Below are 20,769 nucleotides of genomic sequence, written 5' to 3' on the forward strand. Positions count from 1 at the left end.
GAACTCCGAGGAAAATTCAAAAAGGAAAATCAAAAATCAAAAGGCAAAATCAAAAGTCCAAACACATCAAACGAATGGATAACAACTGTCATATTCCTGACTTGGTACAGGCATTTTCTAATGTAGAAAATGGTGGATTGAACCTGGTTTTATAGCTAGCTAAACCTCTCACTTGTATGACAGTCGCATCAAATTCCATTACATTGTCAACGATGCATGAACCAAACAAACATACTCAAAGAGTAAAAATGTCAAAAATAGGAGTACAAATATTCTTTGAAAATTGGAGTTATTTTTCTTTGTCCAGAATAGTAGTTGAATCAACTTAAATCAATGCTATATACAATATACAATGCAATATTCACTTTTATTACCAACTAATAAATTAAAACAATCTTTACCATTCAGTGATTACAAGCACTTTTTTTTATATTTTAATATTTTATGATGTATTTAAATGAGTAGTTATTGTTGCATACTCCATTAGAAATTTGAATTTAGATCAGTTTTGGAATAAGGGAAAAGAAATTTTTTTAAGTTCATTAGACCACATTCATTCTGTGCCAGAAACCTATGCTGTGTCAACTATTTAATCACAATCCAAATTCAGAGCTGAATCCAGCTTGAATATGTTGTGTCCATACTTGCCCCAACGGTTCAGGGTTCCCCTCTGCAGTCGTATAAAGCTGTGCCCTGCAGAGCATCTGGTTCTCATATAATATACAATTGTATCTGCATGACCTATGCATCTTATGTCATTCAAAATGTTCTGTGAAACATGTAGATGATAATTTACAGTTATAGCCTGTGCTGTGGAGGGGGGAGGGTCCGGCTCTTAAGTAAACTAGCAAGCCTTATATTATACAAGTGATACAATGCCAAACCTTTAAGACGAATGTCAACTTTATCAGCAATTAGAGGGTGATTGGTGGTTAATGCAATAGTCCATCATGTTGCAGCCATCATTTACATTTGTTATTAGTCTATAAATTTACATTTTTTTCTAAATTTCTCTTTTCAAGCATTGTTTCTTTTGGTATAATTTATATTTGTGGTGATCATGGAAAAAAAACCAGGAAAAAAACTTTTTTTCATTCAAATGTGAAATACATACAAAAAGAATGTTAATATTTTATAATTCAAACCAAAATACTGACTAATATTGATTATGTTAGACCCCTTTTGCAGACCCTTATGTCTGTGAGAAGAACCTTAGAATTGTACACATATTATAACTAGCATGGATATTGTAATGTTGAATTCTATTAGACTTTGTCAGAATGGCAAGTAGTGTATTTCTGTTTCTTTTTCATACTATATTTTAGTTAAAACTCTTGTTCTAGTTGTACTTGTCTTTAGCTGGACTATTAGTAGTTGGACTATCTATTATGTTTGCGTATGGACTTGCCATGGCCTGTGGTGTAATTTATGGACCAGTTCATGCTTTGATGCCATTTCTTTTACTGGGTGAGTAAATGTAGAGACTATTGTTTATATGTCTTAACATATATGTCTACTAATATACTGAGATGCCTACAATTACTATTTTCCTCCTTTGCAAAAAGTGTTTCAGATTTAAGTCCAGAGGTCTGTCTTTTGATTTATTAGTTATATCATTTAAAACTTTTAACTGTCTTGTTAAAAATGCAACTAATATAGACAAATGTTTAATAAAATTAAAAGGAATTAAACTTAAGTCTATAATATTCTTAAAAAAGTGTCAAAAATTCCCACTAGTATGACAGTAAGTTTCCAACCTGAAGTTTATATTTACTATTGAAATAAATGGATGTTATAAAATATTTGTAGGTATTGGTGTGGATGATATGTTTGTTATTGTGGAGGCCTGGAAAAACCTGACTTATGTGGAACAGAAGCTTCCATTGGTCCAAAGAATGGCCTTAACCTTAAAACGAGCTGGTGTATCTGTAACAGTAACATCAGTAACAGATGTTGTGGCTTTTGCTGTAGGAGCTTCTACAGTATGTACAGCATGTTTACCTGAAATTTTGAATTTACCCAGTAATGTGTGTATTAATAATTGCAATTTATGCAACTGACAATAATGCATAATATAAAGATAAGAAGATGTGGTATAATTGCCAATTTTACAGCTTATCACCTAAGACATGGATGTGAACAACCAAGATCACAATATGACCTTCAACTTTGAACAAATATCAAACCATGTTGTAAGGTACAAAAGGCCCAAGGATGATAAAATGTGAAAAAATTCAAAAGCAAAAAAACAATAGTCTGACTGACTTCCTACAGGGACCTGGCTTTGAACAAGCACATACTAAGGCTTCAAAAACAGTAGAAAAGTGCTTTATTCGTCCAATCAAAATGCATAGGTATGCTGTTTCCGGCGTTGGCGACGGCGTCAACAATGTATTAGTTTGTGATAAGGTCTAGTTTATGGTGAACCACAAGTGTTAGGTCAATCATATTTGGTATGCAGTTGTATAAGCATTGTCACATCTCATTTCAACAGAGATTATTTGGCCCTGCCCCCTCAGTCATGGTCTATTGACTTTGAAACTTTTGCTTATTTAACATGTATTAGTTTGTGATTAGGTCAGTTTATGGGGAACCACAAGTGGTAGGTAAATGATATTTGGTATGCAGTTGTATAAGCATTGGCATATCTCATTTCAATGGAGATAATTTGGCTCCACCCCCTAAGTCATGGTCTATTGACTTAAAAAAAAATTGTAAGTTATCATGTATTAGTTTGTGATTAGGTCAGTTGATGGGGAACCACAAGTGGTAGGTCAATGATATTTGGTATGCAGTTGTATAAGCATTGATATATCTCATTTCCATGGAGATAATTTGGCTCCGCCCCCTTAGTCATGGTCTATTGACTTGGAGACTTATCTTAGTTTACATGTATTAGTTTGTGATTACATGTATATCAGTTTAAGATGAACTGCTAATGTTAAATCAATGATATTTTATAAACAAATTTATTTACATTTGCAAGTATTGGTTCCATAGAGCCCACCCCCTCTTCATGCTTCATTGACTTGGAAACTTTTACATAGTTTTTAAGTTATTTTTTGTATTTAGATTTGGGAACAACTTATAATAAGTCAATGGTATTTGGTATGCAGTTGTATTAGCATTGGCACATCTCATTTATATGGAGATTGTTTAGCCATGTAACTCAGTCATGGTTCATTAACTTTGAATATTTGCATAATTTGTGTAAGATATTAAAGTATTGCTATTTTGATTTCAACATTTGCAGAATCAAAATTACAAAAATGCGAGACATATCTCTGTGATAACAGTTTATTATTGTTTATAGGTAATACCAGGACTAAGTGGATTTTGTATCTATGCATCATTAGGAATCTTTGCCTTATTCCTCTTGCAATCAACATTCTTTGTGGCATGTTTGACATTAGACCAGATGAGAGTAGAAGCCAGAAGGAACGCCATTATATGTTGTTATGTACATAAAGATTACGAGATCAACGAATGCAGTAAACGAGATTATGGTCAGCTGTTCTTCAAACATTATTATGGTCCATTTTTAATGAAGTTACCTGTTAAAGTAAGTAACTATTGTTGCGTGTTTTTCAGCAAATCAGTCTTAACAATGGTCTGCATCTATTATTATGTGCATTACTTAATGAAATTTCTTATAAAAATAAGCAACTATTGTGTGTTATTTTTCATTAATTAGTCTGAACTTGTTTAATTTGATCATTATTATGGTCCTTTTATTAAGATATAACCTGTTTTTATTATACCCCCGCTTTAAAGCAGGGGTATAATAAATTCTAAATGTTTGCCACTAGCAGACATCTAATATAAACATATTGCAATTGATACATGATGGCATTCACATACAAACCACATTCATTGGATATTCCTATTGAAAACTGTCATTTTTTTTTATCATTTTGGAATAAAGCTTTAAATGCCCATTGCTTTGAACAATGTTGCTTTTCTTTCAGATTATTGTTATGCTCATCACAGCTTTAATAGTTGGTGTTAATCTCTATGGTTTTATAAATTTACGACAAGATTTTGATTTGACAATGTATATACCAGCTGATTCCTATGCACACAAATATTCCAAAGCTAAAGAAGCATACTTTCCATATGCTGGCATCAATTCAGCTGTATATTGTCGTAAGTATCTTAGAGAAGTTTGTTAAACTAAACATATAAAGGGCATGACAGAATACCACTCACCTTGATGTTGTATTTCATATCTTAGTGTTATGGAGGTTTCCATTTCAAAAACATGGTCTTTGCCATATTTATATATGAAGAAATATGCCCTACATTAGTGTGGAACAGAATTGTCAAAATTGCTTCATCTTTATGTTGTACAAATATTTTGGGTCAAATCATTTTGGGGTTCCCATTACAAAAACTTGCTTCATTATAACAGTAAAGATAGTTATTCGATTGCAGCTCACATGAACTTGAAAACATAACATGAAACAAAGTTTTTTTAAACAGCTAATCTAAAAATGCTGCATGCTAAACTTCTGACTTTGTCACTTTTCCAAAAGAAGCTTTACAAAGGATTTGTAGAATGGTGGATGGTTTACATTATAGTTGTTGTCTTAAATGATGCAATCCTTATCCTTGGAAAAATACAGGAACAATTCAGCTAAATGTGTAGAAGCCAATTTATTTAACTCTCACTGAGCATCATGATTAAAGATTACTAGAGTGTTTTTTTTGTAGTTATTCTGGTAGTTAATGTACTGCATAAATTTATTGCCATGAAACAGTTCAAATTACATGGGAGAAAAAAGACTTAAAATATAGATGATTTTGACTTAAAAAGCCCCAAAAATACTTTTAAGGAGCTGAAATCAAAAGAGAAAAAAGTTGAATTTAGATTTATAATACAATGAGATTTGTAGGCAGAAATCTGTGGGAAGGTTGCCTTATAATACATTATGATGGACCAATTCTGAGCCAAAATACTAAATAGTGTGATCAATCATATTGTTCAGTTGGTGTCCTGGAACTCCTTAAAATAAACAATAGATATATTGTAACGTCTAATTAATCACAATTGTTCAACAGAGAATCTTAATATCTCATAGCCATCAGACTTGTGAACTGTGAACTTTGCACTTTGGTGTGACTATCACACTTTGTTGTCTTTATCACACTTCTGAGATATACAAATCAATAAATACAAGGTAAGGAATATGAAAATGATAAAATCAGACTTTATCAGTCCAAAAACATGTTTCCATATTCTATTCTATTGATTATAAAGAATATGATATGATTATTGTAGGTTGTATAAATCCTAATGTAGGTTTTCTAGTAGGTATGTGATGATAAGAAATACTAGTACTATTTGCTTTGGACAGATTTGATACACTGTAGCATGTAGAGAATGTTTCACTAAATCTTTTATTTTTCTACCAAGATAGGGAGAGGATACTCACTTTACCACAACAACCTTTTAGCTTTTAGACTTTTTGGTATGATTTATCTTTGCTGTTGAATTGATGTTATTTTGAAAATCAGCTGTTTTGTTCTCCCTTTTAAACTTTCTTTTGGCCTGCTCTGAAACCACCATGTTTTCTTGATAATTTATTTTACTAAGGCAAAACACCATTGCTATCCTCTGCTTTGTTTGAGACTTATTGATTATTATCGTTGATCATCTCAACGAGATTGATTTTCTCGCTTGAGCCGGTACGGCGAAAGCGAGAAAAGCAATCAAGTTGAGATGACCAATGATAATCCATTTAATCCGCTATATTGCTATTTTTCCTATGAGGACGTTGTCAATTTCATGTCAATTTCATTAGCAACGTCAAGTGCCTTCTTAGTTTCTAGAAATAATTTTCCATCTCAAGCGAGAAACATGATATGAAAAATTATCACAAAAAAAGATCAAAGGAAAAATGCACAATATAGCGATAAAAGGCATTTACAGTACTGACTAGTATTTCTAAATACATATATTTTGACTGGTACCTTTTATGACAAAATAGATTTTTCTTCTTACAAAACACGAGATATTAAGAACTATAACAGGATGACACATATTGAATTTTCCCAGACTTTCTGTACAGGGTGTTTGGTAGACTAGGAGTAGGATCTGATTTTTATTTGTGTTTGGGCTTTCATATTGCCATGCAGAAAGTGTGGCTAAAAAACAAGTTATGTAACATGTTTCAAATGAGAAGGTCAAGTTTTTACCTAAGCTAATATATGGTTTATCTGTTACAGCTTTTACATTAATGCTAGCAAGACAAATCTTTGTTTGGCTTGCTTACTTAGTTTGTATCAGTGTTTGCTCAAGCATGGTAATTAAGATAGGCGGGGCTTCAGCTTGTATACATCATACTTAGATTTTATTGGACGTTATGTCTGAGGTTAAGGACACTTAATTTTAAAACATCACATGACAAATATTCTCACATGTTTTCTCACCTGTAAAAATACAATAATTTGTCAATGAAAGAAAAATATAAACTTTTTTCTTGTATAAGGCTGAGAAACTGGCCTTCAACATTAATTGACCTAATATTGTTTTTACATACCTGTCAACTGACCCGTATTCTGCGGGTGTGACCCGAGATTTTCAAAATTCTGAGGGATCACCCGGATCACCGGCCGGGTCATTGAAATAACCCGGAAATTCCGAAAATGACCCGATTTCACCCGTATTTCTTATCCTTGAGATTGATTTTCATGACCATGATAAGTAATATTCCTTTGAAATACCGGCAAATTCGTAATTCTTCCATGAACATGCAGTTCATCTAGCTATGTAAACTGTCAAATTAAGTGACCCATTAAGTGCATGGCTTCACTTGACAGCTTTGGTGTCAAACACACTGTTGATTAACACCAATTACCTTAGCTTTAGGTCGTAAATAAATTGCCCTGTTGTTTTACAAAGATATTTCAACTAAGAGTTACTTCCCCTTATTTGTCACCATTCAAAATTATCCCTTATATTTACGTTTTATGGGTGAAAAAGATTAAATCATAATAATATAAAATTCAAATACATATTGAAAAATAACTTTTCATTATTTTTATACCTTTATACAATTTTTAAAAAAAAGTTGAAAATTAATTTTTACATTTATACTTCCTTTAACTGTATTACTATATTTTATCATAGTCTAATTTCCTTGTCAATTGAGAGATGAATGTTCATTCATGTAATACCTCTACATAGTATGTTTAAATGCTAGTAGTCTCATTTTAAAATTGCATTTGAAAAATAAATTTTAGATGATGACAAATTTAAAGGACATAAGACTGTCATTCACAAGTTAATAAAAATCTTTAAAAGTTTTATGAAATAATAATAAATAAGATTTAAAATGACTTAACCAAGTGAACATGCATTGATGTTTTGGTATCTTAGATATACAGTACATTATAAGAAAATGTACCATAAATACTGAAATTCAGCTCGAAAAAGTTCGTACGCGTTATGACCTGAGATTTGATTCTTCAATGCAGGTCATGACCTGCATTTTCATCGTCACAGGTTGACAGGTATGTTTTTATGCCCCACCTACGATAGTAGAGGGGCATTATGTTTTCTGGTCTGTGTGTCCGTCCGTCTGTCTGTCCGTTCGTTTGTCCGTCTGTCCGTTCGTTCGTCCGTCCGTCTGTCCCGCTTCAGGTTAAAGTTTTCGGTCAAGGTAGTTTTTGATGAAGTTTAAGTCCAATCGACTTCAAACTTAGTACACATGTCCCCTATGGTATGATCTTTCTAATTTTAAGCCAAATTAGAGTTTTTACCCCAATTTCACGGTCCACTGAACATGGAAAATGATAGTGCGAGTGGGGCATTCGTGTACTGAGGACACATTCTTGTTATAACATATCAATCTATTTAATAGTTCAGTCAGTTATTTCCATGTCTGTCCTTCGATTATGCAACTCAAGAAAATATTCCAAAAAATGGGAAATAATTGCATCGAAAAGAGAAAATCGAGTGCACCTTTTTTATGTTAGGGTGTGTTTGAGATGAATATTTTGTCTTGAAAATGTACAAAATTAGAGTATTTGATACATCATCTCGCTTCAGACTCTATCATTTTATATAGCAAAGCTACAGGTTGACTTTATTACATAAAAAAAAAGCACAGTACTAAAAGATGAAATATAGGGGTCAAGTGAAATACCTATCCAATGGATCACAAAATCAGAGTAGGTGTGTTCGAATAGCTATTTTACTGAACGTGCTTGTCGACAGTCTTTAAGTTGGATCTCTGAAAAAAAATTGTCTTCCGTTTCTACGATTGTGAAAATGAACTGGCGTAATAGGAAGATAATTTCGACGAAGTAGAATCCTGTCTGTATTGTATATTTACAGGTGAGGAAACATGTGAGAATATGTGTGATGTTTAAAAATTAAGTGTCCTTAACCTCCAACATTACGTCCAATAAAATTTAAGTATGATGTATACAAGCTGAAGCCCCGCCTATCTTAATTACCATGCTTGAGCAAACATTGATACAAACAAAGCAAGCAAGCCAAACAAAGATTTGTCTTGCTAGCATTAATGTAAAAGCTGTAATCAATATATAAGTTTGAATACTTTTCTTGAACATAACTGATATTTTCATGAAGACTTGTTAACCAGATTTATGTACTTTGCATTAAAAGACATGCTTTTTACTTACTAAACCTGAGTATGGCTGTTATGTGTTACTACCATTATAAACTGGAATATTTTCACACTGCTATTTACTAATCAAATGTATTGAGGTGAAATGGTTTTCTCTTCATACCTGCTAAAACTTGTAGATGATGAAGCTTAATTGAAGTTGTTTAATCTTGTAAGCATCAATCATTATTATTGTGTTCTAGTGCAGACCAGACTTCTGAATAGGAAATCAAATTGCGTTCATAATTTCAAATATACTAGCATTTATCAAGATACATGTTGTCTCTTTGGCACATTCCCCATTTCCATTCTCAATTTTATATTATAATCTAAAACATGCAAAAAAAGTTGGCTGTAGACAATTTTGGGGGAATTATTAAATACATTTGGTTTATTTAGTATTATTTTGAAATTAACTCTTAATGAAATAAGAGGAACATAATATTACCAAACTTGTTTGTTTATGAACTTGTAACTTTTGGAGGATTTAACCATTGATGTTTGATCTATTAGGCAACCCACTTGTCTGTATTATAAAAAGTCATAATCAACCTCAAATCAAAATATTTACCCTCAAACCAAAACATTTTCCTACAAGGTAAAACTGAGGGGGTTAAAATATCTTATTTTATAAATATTTATTTTCGCTTCAAAGGACAAAACTTATAGTGTCAAAGGCATAGACCTTTCCACTCAAGTAAAAGTCTATCCTCTATCAACCAAAATTAAAATATTTTTAAGCTATAATTTTTATTAACTTGATGTGAAGATAATTTGGTGTTGGAAACCTCATTACTAATGACTTATGTCTTGATGGTCCTTACTTTTTTTATTCAGAGCTAAAGAGTAATATAAGATGCTAAAATTATAACTGAGTTGTGCACAAATATTTTCGCATGTGGAGATATTTGACTGATTAATTTCTGTTTTTTTGCAATTGGAGTTGAATATTATGGTATTTTGGCAAAGGGAGATACTTAACTGAAAATAACTATTTTGGCAAGTGGGGATAACTTAACTGACTAGTACTGTATTTTGGCAAATGGAGATAACTTAACTGAAAATAACTGTAGTTTGGCAAAGGGAGATAACGTAACTGAATGTTATGGTATTTTGGCAAGTGGAGATAACTTAACTGAATTTTAGTGATAAGCTTTCAAACTTATTATCATTGTATGAAATATTCATATAAACATTTGTAACTGTTATCCCATTTTTGTTTTCCACTGATTTTTACAACTTGAGAAAATGAGAAAAATATGGTCTCCCATTATATGCAAGCTTAAATAGTAAACAATTCTCCAAATGTGTTCACACTGAGAGGTACACAGATTCAATGTATGTAAGGTTTATAACATTTCAACGTAATATATCTCTCCAAAATGAAAATATGATTTTAATGTATATAGCTAAGCATTAACCATTTTACAATTATATTTTAAGAAGAAAAAATTATATAATATGAACTTAAGTATCTATCTACTTTTAAAGTTATTATTCCATTTTTTAGGTGGTCTAAATTATAAAAAGGATATGAGGTTATTTGAAGAAATGATAAAGAAACTAAAAAATAGTACTCATGTTCAAAATGGAACAGTGGTCAACTGGTATGAACCATTCCACTATTGGCTTGTCACAACAAATAAAGCAGATATCAGATACCTCATAAGTGCAGGTTAGTATGAACCATTCCACTATTAGCTTGTCACAACGGATAAAGTGGATATCAGATACCTCATAGGTGCAGGCTAGTATGAACCATTCCACTACAGGAGGGTGTAGTATCAAACATTCAAGTACAGGGGAAAATGAATATCTGATATCTCATAGGTGCAGGTTAGTATCAAACATTCAACTATAGGGGACAATGTATATCTGATATCTCATAGTTGCAGGTCAGTGTTAAACATTCAACTATAGGGGACAATGTATATCTGATATCTCATAGTTGCAGGTCAGTGTTAAACATTCAAGTACAGGGGACAATGTATATCTGATATCTCATAGGTGTAGGTCAGTATCAAACATTCAACAACAGGGGAAAATTGATATCTGATATCTCATAGTTGCAGGTCAGTATTGAGGACTTTTGCTTGTCGTAAAAAAGTTTTGAGTATAAAACCTTGTACTAGGTATCTCAGAGAAATGTTTGTTTTGAAATTCCATGTTATCCTGTTCTGTGTTGCCCTGCATATTATATAGATATAGGTTGAAATTGACTTTGTATACTTGTCAATGAGTTCCTTTCATCTTAAACAACTTTACAGATTGGAACAAAGGAAAGCATTAAATTGGAACAAAGGATAGCATTACATAGGAACAAATGGTGCCCCACTTTGGCAAGCATTTACTCCTGGTCGGGAGAAAACCAAGTGACTATATTTTGTTTCCCCAGTCAGCCTTGGAGTCACTTTACTTTTGAATCCAGTTGCATAGTTAAATCAAATTTCAGACATATAATTAAAATCGGTTATACTGTATGTAGTTACTTTAGATCAATGCACCAGTAATAACTATTGTGACCATAAGAAGTTGTCCTTTTGTTCAGATAAGACTTTAAGAGATGTAAACTCTGTTCTGACCAGCATTGATAATAAAATAATGGCAACTTTGTAACATGAGGAGGAAGTATTGATAATTTTCTCTGTTTTATAACTATTAGGTAAAACTGGAATGGTTTTGATCATTAATATTTATAGTATTGATTTATTAATGGATCGTGTTTTAAAATCCATTAAGTACCTTTTAGCATAGCTACTTCTATCCTTCTTTATCAACAACAATCAATTTGTAAAGGAAGTTAAGTTATTTATATAATATTCTCAGTATACCATTAGTCCATTAAGAACTCTATTTAAATTTTTTTTACATGAAGCAATTTATTTCTGTTTAAGGAGGTTGAAAAAAATTACGGTATTTGTTAGGATTTAATTTTTCAAGTTTATAGAATTTCAGATTGATAGATTATTTTGATTGATATTTCAGATGGATATCCATATTCTAACTATGCATTTGCTCAGCTGTTATATAAGTTTATCACAGAGACAAGGATTGGTCAAGCTTTTAGTCCATATGTAAAGTTCACCAATACGACTCCTCCTCTCTTACAGGTAATTGACAAGTTCACCAATACGACTTCTCCTCTCTTACAGGTAATTGACAAGTTCACCAATATGACTCCTCCTCTCTTACAGGTAATTGTGTAAAGTTCACCAATACGACTCCTCCTCTCTTACAGGTAATTGACATAAAGAGGAAGCAGATACTAAAAGGAACAATGAAAATTCTTATAAATTAAAGTTAAACAGAAAGCTATTAAGGGGGCTTGCGGGTCTAAATCAACTTTTTTTTCTAATATAGGATTTTGCTATTTTTTTCTATAATTAAACTTTATCTTATACCTAATAGAAATGTAAAATAAAAATATGGGTCACCGTTCATTTAAGCTCACAATCTGCCTCTGAAAGAAGCATACATTTTTGTTAATGTCCTTTTTCTCTGTTGAACTAATAAGAGAAATATTGGTACATTTGTAATATCGAAATAAAAAAAGAACTAAATTACAGAAATCGCTTAAATTTTCCAATTATTTAGTTTATGTACAGCTTATTCGAAAACAACAATGAAAAATATAGGTCACCGATGAGTTAAAAAAGATATTTCAATTTTAATGCCAAAAAATGGCATTTTTGCACCAAAGGGAGATAATTTGGAGCTTTTTCAATGATATAATCATTTTTAAAGTGATCTGTGGCCAAACCAAATCGATTTGTCTGGGTGATTTTTTTACCATATTATAAAGTAATAACTTATAGTGTAATAAATAAAAGTTGTAATGGAAAAACAAATGTTTATTTTTTTGCTGAATTTTTTATACCCGCCAGCCTCATTAAACCATATTATACTGCAATCAGCTATTTTACTATACAGATAAAGCTATACGTATAAACGTTAGCTTTATACGTCAATGACCTCAACTAACCTATAAGCCCCGCCTTTTTACCGGAACTACTATATTTCATCAACAACGTCACGTCACAACCATGACCACGTGTAGTAACAATGGTCAAACTTTTATGAATTTAAACTTGTTATGTCTTCAAATTGGTAATTTATATACCATGTTTATTAAATGTTATTAATTAAGTTCATTTTCATTTCTAATTCCTTAAAATGTCAATGTCCTACTGCCTGGACTACGATCATAGGGAAATACCCCAAAATTGTACCAAAGAGGGAAATTCCAAACTTTTTTTTTTTAAATATTTGTTACATATTTTTTTTATTTTTTTTTATCGATTTCAGTATAAAAACAATATACGTATAGTGTCTTGAAATATGAAATTTATTTGTATTCGGCACGAAATGGGAAATGCTCTGTAGAACCTCGCATTTCCCCCGTTTCTAAGCCTCATGCAAATAAATTTCATATTTCAAGACACTATACGTTTATTGTCTAAGTATATAAATATAGATTCTACCACTGCATTAAGTGTGATATCATATTTATCCACTTGAGACAGTTAAATTTTCAAATTTAAAGTGCTAGACTTAAAATTTGAATGTCGAGAGTGGATAAATATCGTATTACACGAGATTTGGTGGTGGAATCTGTTTCTCTAATGATTTTCTTACAATATGCAGGCAAACTGATTCATTCTTTTCGAATGATCTGCAAAAAGATGTATTCTTTCTATGAGATGTCATCGGACATGGTCGCCTTTTTTCATGCCGTAACAATAGGAAATTCAGAGGAAAGCAAGAAAATTTGACGTCATTATATGATTTTAACCTATGAACAACTGAGATCAAACAAACCACACGTTGATTAATTTTTATGCAGTTAAGCTGCATTATGCGAGCACCCTAGATTTGTGCTCTACCCAATTAATGCTGAAATACTTGCCATTGTTATTATCTAGCTTGCTACTATGTTATATATGACTAATTGAACACTTTTTTAATACTTTTTATTCTGGATTACAAAAAATATGACCAGAAAAACCTTAAATGATCGTCGATTTATCCAAAAGTTTTGAAGTTACACATAGGAAGTAGTGCTTATAAAGAATCCTTGTGTATTTCATTATGACTTGTGCTTTTGGCCAACATGTCAAAGAACAATTGTATGAAATATTTAATCGCCGAAAATCTCTTAAGACAAGTAGTTTAGATTTCCCAAATGGCAAAAGTCGTAGGAATATTGTTTGTCATTAATACGTAGTACAACTACGTCAGTCTATTATATAATAAGTTCAACTGTACATGCAGTTGGCGGCAATTTCAAATTAGAAAAAGAAATTTTCGTATCTTTTCAATTTGGAGGCAGGTGTGCAAATTAGCGGTGGTCCGAGGTCCGCGACCTTCCACTTTTGCAAGCGGAATTTTGACTTCTAGCTACGCCCGACGTAGTCACCTTCCACTTGAAAGAAAATAAGAATTAACTTTGCAAACCTTTTCACCATGTTCACCAAAGTCTCCAATTGAACGAGCTAAAAACTTATTTTATCATTATTATTCATGACAGCGATGTTCATTTTGTTCAACCGCTAGCTTTATACAGAAAATCGCCGACAAATATTGTATAAATTCGAGTAAAATCTTATCTGATTGACAAAAACAACATTGTAAACACATAACAATGGCGGCCGCGAAGACAAAATTTTACAATATCGGATCCGATTCCGGAAGCGGATAAGGGTAATTCCGGGTTTGGCGATCAATTACAAAATTAATCCAAACAGGTGAAAAAATACATCTATGCATGGTAAATGAATATAAACACTAGAATTGTAAACCAAAAAATATATGTAAAGGAAAGAAAAAAAAGAAAAATATTTTATACAGAAACTCAAAATTCTTTTTGACAAATTTTAATTTAAAAATCCAATACAACGTGACAGCTGGGAATAGTGTATATGTAAGAATATACATGTTCATCTGTTCATGGTCACAGTCTAAATTTTCTTTATTAGTGATACATGATGATAATGCATGTGAGATGCTTTTAAAGTGTAAACATATTACTGCAATTTCGAAGGGTTATATTTTTATCTCAATTTTGAAGGGTCAATTAAAGTAGCTGAAAGTTTCTTTCTTTATTTACTATATTATATATACCTGAATGTAAGTAAATCATAAGATATATAGGTGGCATCCTTTGGGCCACTCTACCACCTCCTGTTTAATAACTTGGAAACGGTCGAGCTCCCCACCCTTAAACCATATGAGGGGCAGATCCAGGATTTTAGGTTAGGAGTGGCGCAAACTTAAATTTTCTCCGAGCAGAGTGAGGCTAATAAAAATATGAGGAATAATTAATCTTTATTAAGAATATTCTTTAGAATAAATGAAAACAACTCATGCTTTGCAAATTTAAGGGGGGGTGCACGCCCGCTCCCCCCCTTCCGCCTGAATCAGCCCCTGCATATATTCAAGTATAGGACAATATAATAAATAAAATGAAATATAGGGGGAGTCCCTGGAGTTACCCAACCCCATCCTGTTTGAGAACTTGGAAACGGTCGAGATCCACACCCCTTAACCATATATATTCATGTTTGTGACAATATGAAAAATCAATGAAATATAGGAAGAGTCGCTGGGGGTCACCCCTACCCTCCTGTTTTGGAATTTAGAAATGGTCGAGATCCCCACCCCTAAACCATATATATTCATGTATGGGACAATATAACAAATCAGATGAAAAATAGGGGGAGTCCCTTGGGTCACCCCACCCCTTCCTGTTTGAGAATTTGAAACCCGTTGAGATCCCCACCCCTTTACCATATATATGCATATACAGGACAATATAATAATTCAAATGAAAGATAGGGGAGTCCCTTGAGTCACTGTACACCCTAGGGCTCCTGTTTGAGAACTTGGAAATGGTCAAGATCCTCACCCCTAAACCATATATACTCATGTATGGGACAATATAACAAATCAAAAATGAAATATAGGGGAAGTCCCTGTGGTCACCCCAACCCTCCTGTTTGAGAACTTGGAAACGGTCGAGATCCTCACCAAAACAATATATATTCATATATGGGCCAATATAACTAATTAAATGAAATATAGGGGGAGTCCCTGGGGTCACCCTAACCCTCCTGTTTGAGAACTTGGAAACCAATGAGATCCCCACCCTTAAACCATATATATTTATGTATGGGACAATATAACAAATAAATTGAAATGTAGGGGAAGTCCCTAGGGTCACCCTACCCCCAGTGGGAGATCCAGAAACTTTCATAAGTGGGGGCCCACTGACTTACCTAAGAGGGGGCCAGCTCCAGATACGCTTCAGTGATTCCCTATATAAGCAACCAATTTTTTTCCCAAAAAAAGGGGGGGCGCCCTCCCCTAAATCCTCTGCCTACCCTACCTGTTTGAGAACTTGAAAACCGTTGAGATCACCACCCCTAAATTATATATATATTCATATGTATGGGACAAAATAACAAATCATTTACATTTACTATGGGCAAGTCAGTCAGACCTCAGCTTTGATCCCTGTTGCAGTGAACATTTGTCTGATTTGTGTCTCATAACTTTTGTACTATAGAACACAAATTCAGTTTTCTTTCCAGGGAAACCAGTCCATTCATACTATTACATGTTCATACTAAGTCAACTTGAACTTCTAGCATTCAAATAAAACCAAGGTTAACTACCAAGTAGAACAACTGCAATCATTGGGAACTTGTACCACTGCAGACTCACCATAAAAAATATACATTGCTACATGCATTGCTTTTGAAACCTTGATAACATATAAATTATTTGTCTTAATAAATAAATTATTAGATAAACATAAATGTACTATACATGAATGTTTAATGTTGAGGCAACTTTGCCACAGTTTTCATTACGGTTGCCTTGGTTTTTGGTTAACTGCCTTCAGCGCTTACAGCGCTTTGATTTTATACAATGGTTGCAGAAAGGGATAAATTGACAAAGAATTAGAGAAATAAATTATACATTTTTTTCAAACAATTATTCTGTGTTAGACCCTTATGGGTTATCAAGATTGTAAAAACAAACTCATCCTTTGAAACAATATTAACTTCTCTTGACACTCAAAAATAGTTATATTGCAGTCAATTTAAATACTGAGAGATTAATTTTAGAGAAAGTCATGCTGTGATTAATTTTTATCTGCAACATCTTGCAAGAGATTTAAAAATGCAGGGTTTACATTTCTTTATTGATTACAATGAAATTTATATTAAAATGTTTATGTTATTAATATTTACATGTATGATGAAAATAAATGCAAATCAATATTTTTGTATGCCTTCACGCCTGGTGGAACATACATGTAAATATGTTGTGCCTGTTTATGAATTTGTATGAAATGAATGGTTTATGATAATAATTTTAATACATAAAGGATACTCCCAAATTGGGAGTGATGTATGTATGTACATTATACTTAAGAATAAAATAAACAAAAATGCTGAACAGGCTTTATTTAGCTATCACTGAAATTTGAATTTGTATTTCAAATATCCTTTCATATCTGTTGATTAATTTTTATTTTTTAAAGAAAATAAAACAGAAAGCTTACTTTGTTCATGCATTAGTTAGATATTTCCCAAATACAATGTATCTGTCAAAACTATTCTGTTTATTCTCCTGCATTTTTGATAAAAAAAATTAATGATGTCATCTTTTGAAATTAAAATTTTGGTGAATATTTAGGATATGTAAAAGAACTTGCAGTTTATACCTGTATAGAAACTTTGTATATTCCCAATCACAAAATTATAATATTTTTTAGGACTAATATGTTTCTTTCAAGTATATTTTTGGTATCTTCATTCTATTACTATAATGGCATGCTACACATACTCATTTCAATATACCTTTATGAATATAGATTTTTTTTCAGGGTACATACATTCCATTTATACACACCTACCAGGGAGATAGTAAGAAAGAGATTAAAGCCATGGAAAGTTTACGTAATATAACAGACATGATGGGGTTCACCTCAGGGAAATGTTTTCCATATGCTGTTCAGTATCTTACCTATGAAACAAATAAGGTATGTTTTAACTCATTGAATGTATACATCCTTAGAATACAAAATAGCACATATTTTTTTAATAAGTTTTAGTCAAATTTTTCTCAAGAACTACAAATAACGGTTTCCAGAACTTTGTTGTCAGGCCTCATACCAGCATGCTATACACTCTATGTGGTTTCAGAATCATCACTCATCAGCTGCCTGCTTACCAAATATTCTAAACATAATGGCCATGTTTAAATTTTTTCACAAAGTTTTCTAAAGAACTACAAGTAAGAACGTTTAGATATTTGTTATCCAGCTTTATGTCAGCATGCTATCCTGAGAGACATGGTTTCTGGTTCATTGCTGATAAAATCCTGTAAAATAAATACATGTCATTGTGTACACTAAATGACCATGTATAAAATTTTCATCACATTTTTCTAGGAAACTACAATTAGAGCTTTCTAAAACATTTTGAAAGGCTTCATGTGAACATAAATGTTATATACAATTGCAGATTCTTCAAGTGGAGTTATACAGAAACTTGGCCTTGGCTGGTGTTTGTGTGTTTATTGTGACGTTACTGTTAATTGCCAACTTATGGACAAGTTTGATTGTGTTTACATGTGTTATATTTACATTGGTAAGTTAAATGTACATACAAGTTATGATACAAGAATTCAAAATGCTTAAATACTATTCTGAAAATCAAAATAAACATTTACTAGATCTAATTTTTTGAACTCCACAAATATAAGACATTATAAAGTACACAGTTGACAGAATTTGTTGTCAATGTCATATAACAAAGGTTTGTATATTTTGCAGAACCATATGTATAACTTCTTGGTCATATTGACATTACTGGAACAATATTTTTTTTTCGAGTCACTTTCTTACACTCTGTTTACTTTTCAGATTGACGTTGCAGGAACATTATATTTTTGGGACGTTACTATTGACACTGCCAGCAGTATCTTATTGACTTTGTCTGTGGGATTGGCAGTGGACTATTCTGCACACATAGGGCATACATACATGACAATCCTGGGAGACAAAAATGGTAAAAATTACTTTCATGAATAACAATCATAAATTTCTTGGTAATATTGTGAAAACTACAATGGGAATATTTACCATTTAGGTATATGATGATCATATACTTGGTCAAGTCACTCAGTTCAGTTGCTCTCAATATAGTGATCACAGTAAGGGGATTGAAACAAAACCCCAATCTGTTTATAATCATATTGATATTATCAGATTTAATCCTATTTAGCTCATTAGATACCTTTTCTCTATGGTTACAGAATAGAGATTGATTGATTGATGTTTGATTAATCCCACTAAAGTACACCTTAATGTTGACAGATGTCAATAGGCACTTTTGTCTACAGTTTGGTGTATGACTTGGGAGATTAAAACTGAATAGCATAGACCTGCATATCAAATTTATCTTTTAAAAGTTTCAGGAAGTTTGACTAGCACTGGTTACTTGCTTAATGGTTCTCTAAATGACATGTGCATGTTCAAAGAATCTCTGGCAATAGAATTTTAAATAGTTAATACCTTGTTGTAGGTTGTTTATATGTATATTTGTAAAGATATTTATTTATCCATTTGTAGAACGTCCAATTAAAGCTTTAGCTGCCATAGGACCAGCTGTGTTTAGTGGTGGATTCAGTACATTTTTAGCTTTTTTACTGCTATCTAGGAGTAATAGTTATGGATTTGCTTTATTTTTTAGAGTAAGTAAAAATAGATTAGAAATGCATTGATTTAGTTATACTTTACTAGTACATATGGTAGTCAGGAATCATAATTTTTCAGATATAAGCTTTCATCTTGTTATTCAAAATTATATAGAGTACTGACAGCAGATGTGTGGTGTATATCATTAATAAAACAAACAAACAACACAATAAAATCCTAAGAGTCCAATCATATTGTATTAAATAATAGACCAAAGTGTCAGTTCCATATGTAAATCTCTTACTTCACATTTAATCTAAAAACTTTTCCAAAAATTGCAACAAACATTCTCAATGAAAATGACAGCTTCTTATAAAATTACAGTTGTCTCCCTTAGATAGCTAGCTAGCTTTAAAACCAGTTTTTTTTCCACCACTTTCTAAATAAAAAAATGCCTGTACCAAGTCACCAATATGGCAGTTGTTATACTTTCTTTAAATGTGTTTGAGCTTTTGATTTTGCCATTTGATTAGGGACTTTCTGTTTTGGATTTTCCTATGAGGTCAGTTTTTTTGGTGGAAGAAGACTTCAAGTCTTCTGAAGGCCAATGGTGCCAATGCCGACCCTTTTACTTATGTAAATTATTGGATTTCATCTCATCTACATGAACGTTATTTGTTTACTTGTAACCGGATGTTTTTACTGTAGATATTTGTAGTACGCATGCATGAATTTGGTATCGGGACAACTCGCCCTGTTTACTTGTTCGCCCTTGGTCTGTTCGTCCTGAGTTCTTTCGCCCGTATAGTACGTTCGCCCTGTGTTTATTCTCTTTTACTCTTATCAAGGACATATTATATTTATAATTAAGGGTATCGTTAAAAAACTCTAAAACACGATTTAGTGAAAATCATATGTGCCTTATTTTGTTCCCAAGGTAAGAAAATCGTGCTCAGCCAATCAAATTCTGTGTTTCTCATGATCAATTGATAAGTCAATCAAAAATCTCTGAAGATTATTCTAACTTGCTAGATTTTGAACTTGTGTTGATTTCTAGTTGTAAAGGGATCGTGAACATGGCATGTGAATTATCATCTGCAAGCAGGTTCTTGCACAGCTTAAGGATAAAACCATGGCTGATTGACAAAATTCAATGATGCAGTACTACCAGAAAGATAATAAATAGTATTTTTTTTCACTAATTTATGTACTATTCTTTTTTCACAAAGACCAACAAACAGGTTTGGACCCCCCCTCATTATGAGTGGTGTCCCTTAAATGAGGGACTGTCCTAAAACAAGGGGTCATTTTACTTTTGAAAAAAAAAGAAAGAAAATTTTTAAGATTTTGAACTCAAAAGTGGGAAAATTCATTATATTTGGAACAACTTTTCTAAATGAGGGGTCAAATTGATAAAGAAGATAT

At 32.2% G+C, this 20,769-nt stretch overlaps 1 protein-coding gene across 2 annotated transcripts in view; it reads left to right on the forward strand.

The window, feature by feature from the left end:
* LOC139518099 (patched domain-containing protein 3-like) overlaps positions 1 to 20,769 on the forward strand; it is a 67,424-nt gene that overhangs the window by 32,107 nt on the left and 14,548 nt on the right. Inside the window, exons 8-18 of one of the 2 annotated variants that reach the window (XM_071309766.1) lie at positions 1,344 to 1,467; positions 1,810 to 1,982; positions 3,314 to 3,562; positions 3,969 to 4,146; positions 5,282 to 5,314; positions 10,147 to 10,311; positions 11,622 to 11,746; positions 17,530 to 17,685; positions 18,170 to 18,295; positions 18,571 to 18,715; positions 19,279 to 19,400. In XM_071309766.1, coding sequence (XP_071165867.1) covers positions 1,344 to 1,467; positions 1,810 to 1,982; positions 3,314 to 3,562; positions 3,969 to 4,146; positions 5,282 to 5,314; positions 10,147 to 10,311; positions 11,622 to 11,746; positions 17,530 to 17,685; positions 18,170 to 18,295; positions 18,571 to 18,715; positions 19,279 to 19,400 — 1,596 coding nt within the window. The remainder of the gene's footprint in view (positions 1 to 1,343; positions 1,468 to 1,809; positions 1,983 to 3,313; positions 3,563 to 3,968; positions 4,147 to 5,281; positions 5,315 to 10,146; positions 10,312 to 11,621; positions 11,747 to 17,529; positions 17,686 to 18,169; positions 18,296 to 18,570; positions 18,716 to 19,278; positions 19,401 to 20,769) is intronic. The other variant, XM_071309774.1, reaches the window with a different exon arrangement.

This window comes from Mytilus edulis, chromosome 1, assembly GCF_963676685.1.
Source record: "Mytilus edulis chromosome 1, xbMytEdul2.2, whole genome shotgun sequence".
Classification (NCBI taxonomy): Eukaryota; Metazoa; Mollusca; class Bivalvia; order Mytilida; family Mytilidae; genus Mytilus; species Mytilus edulis.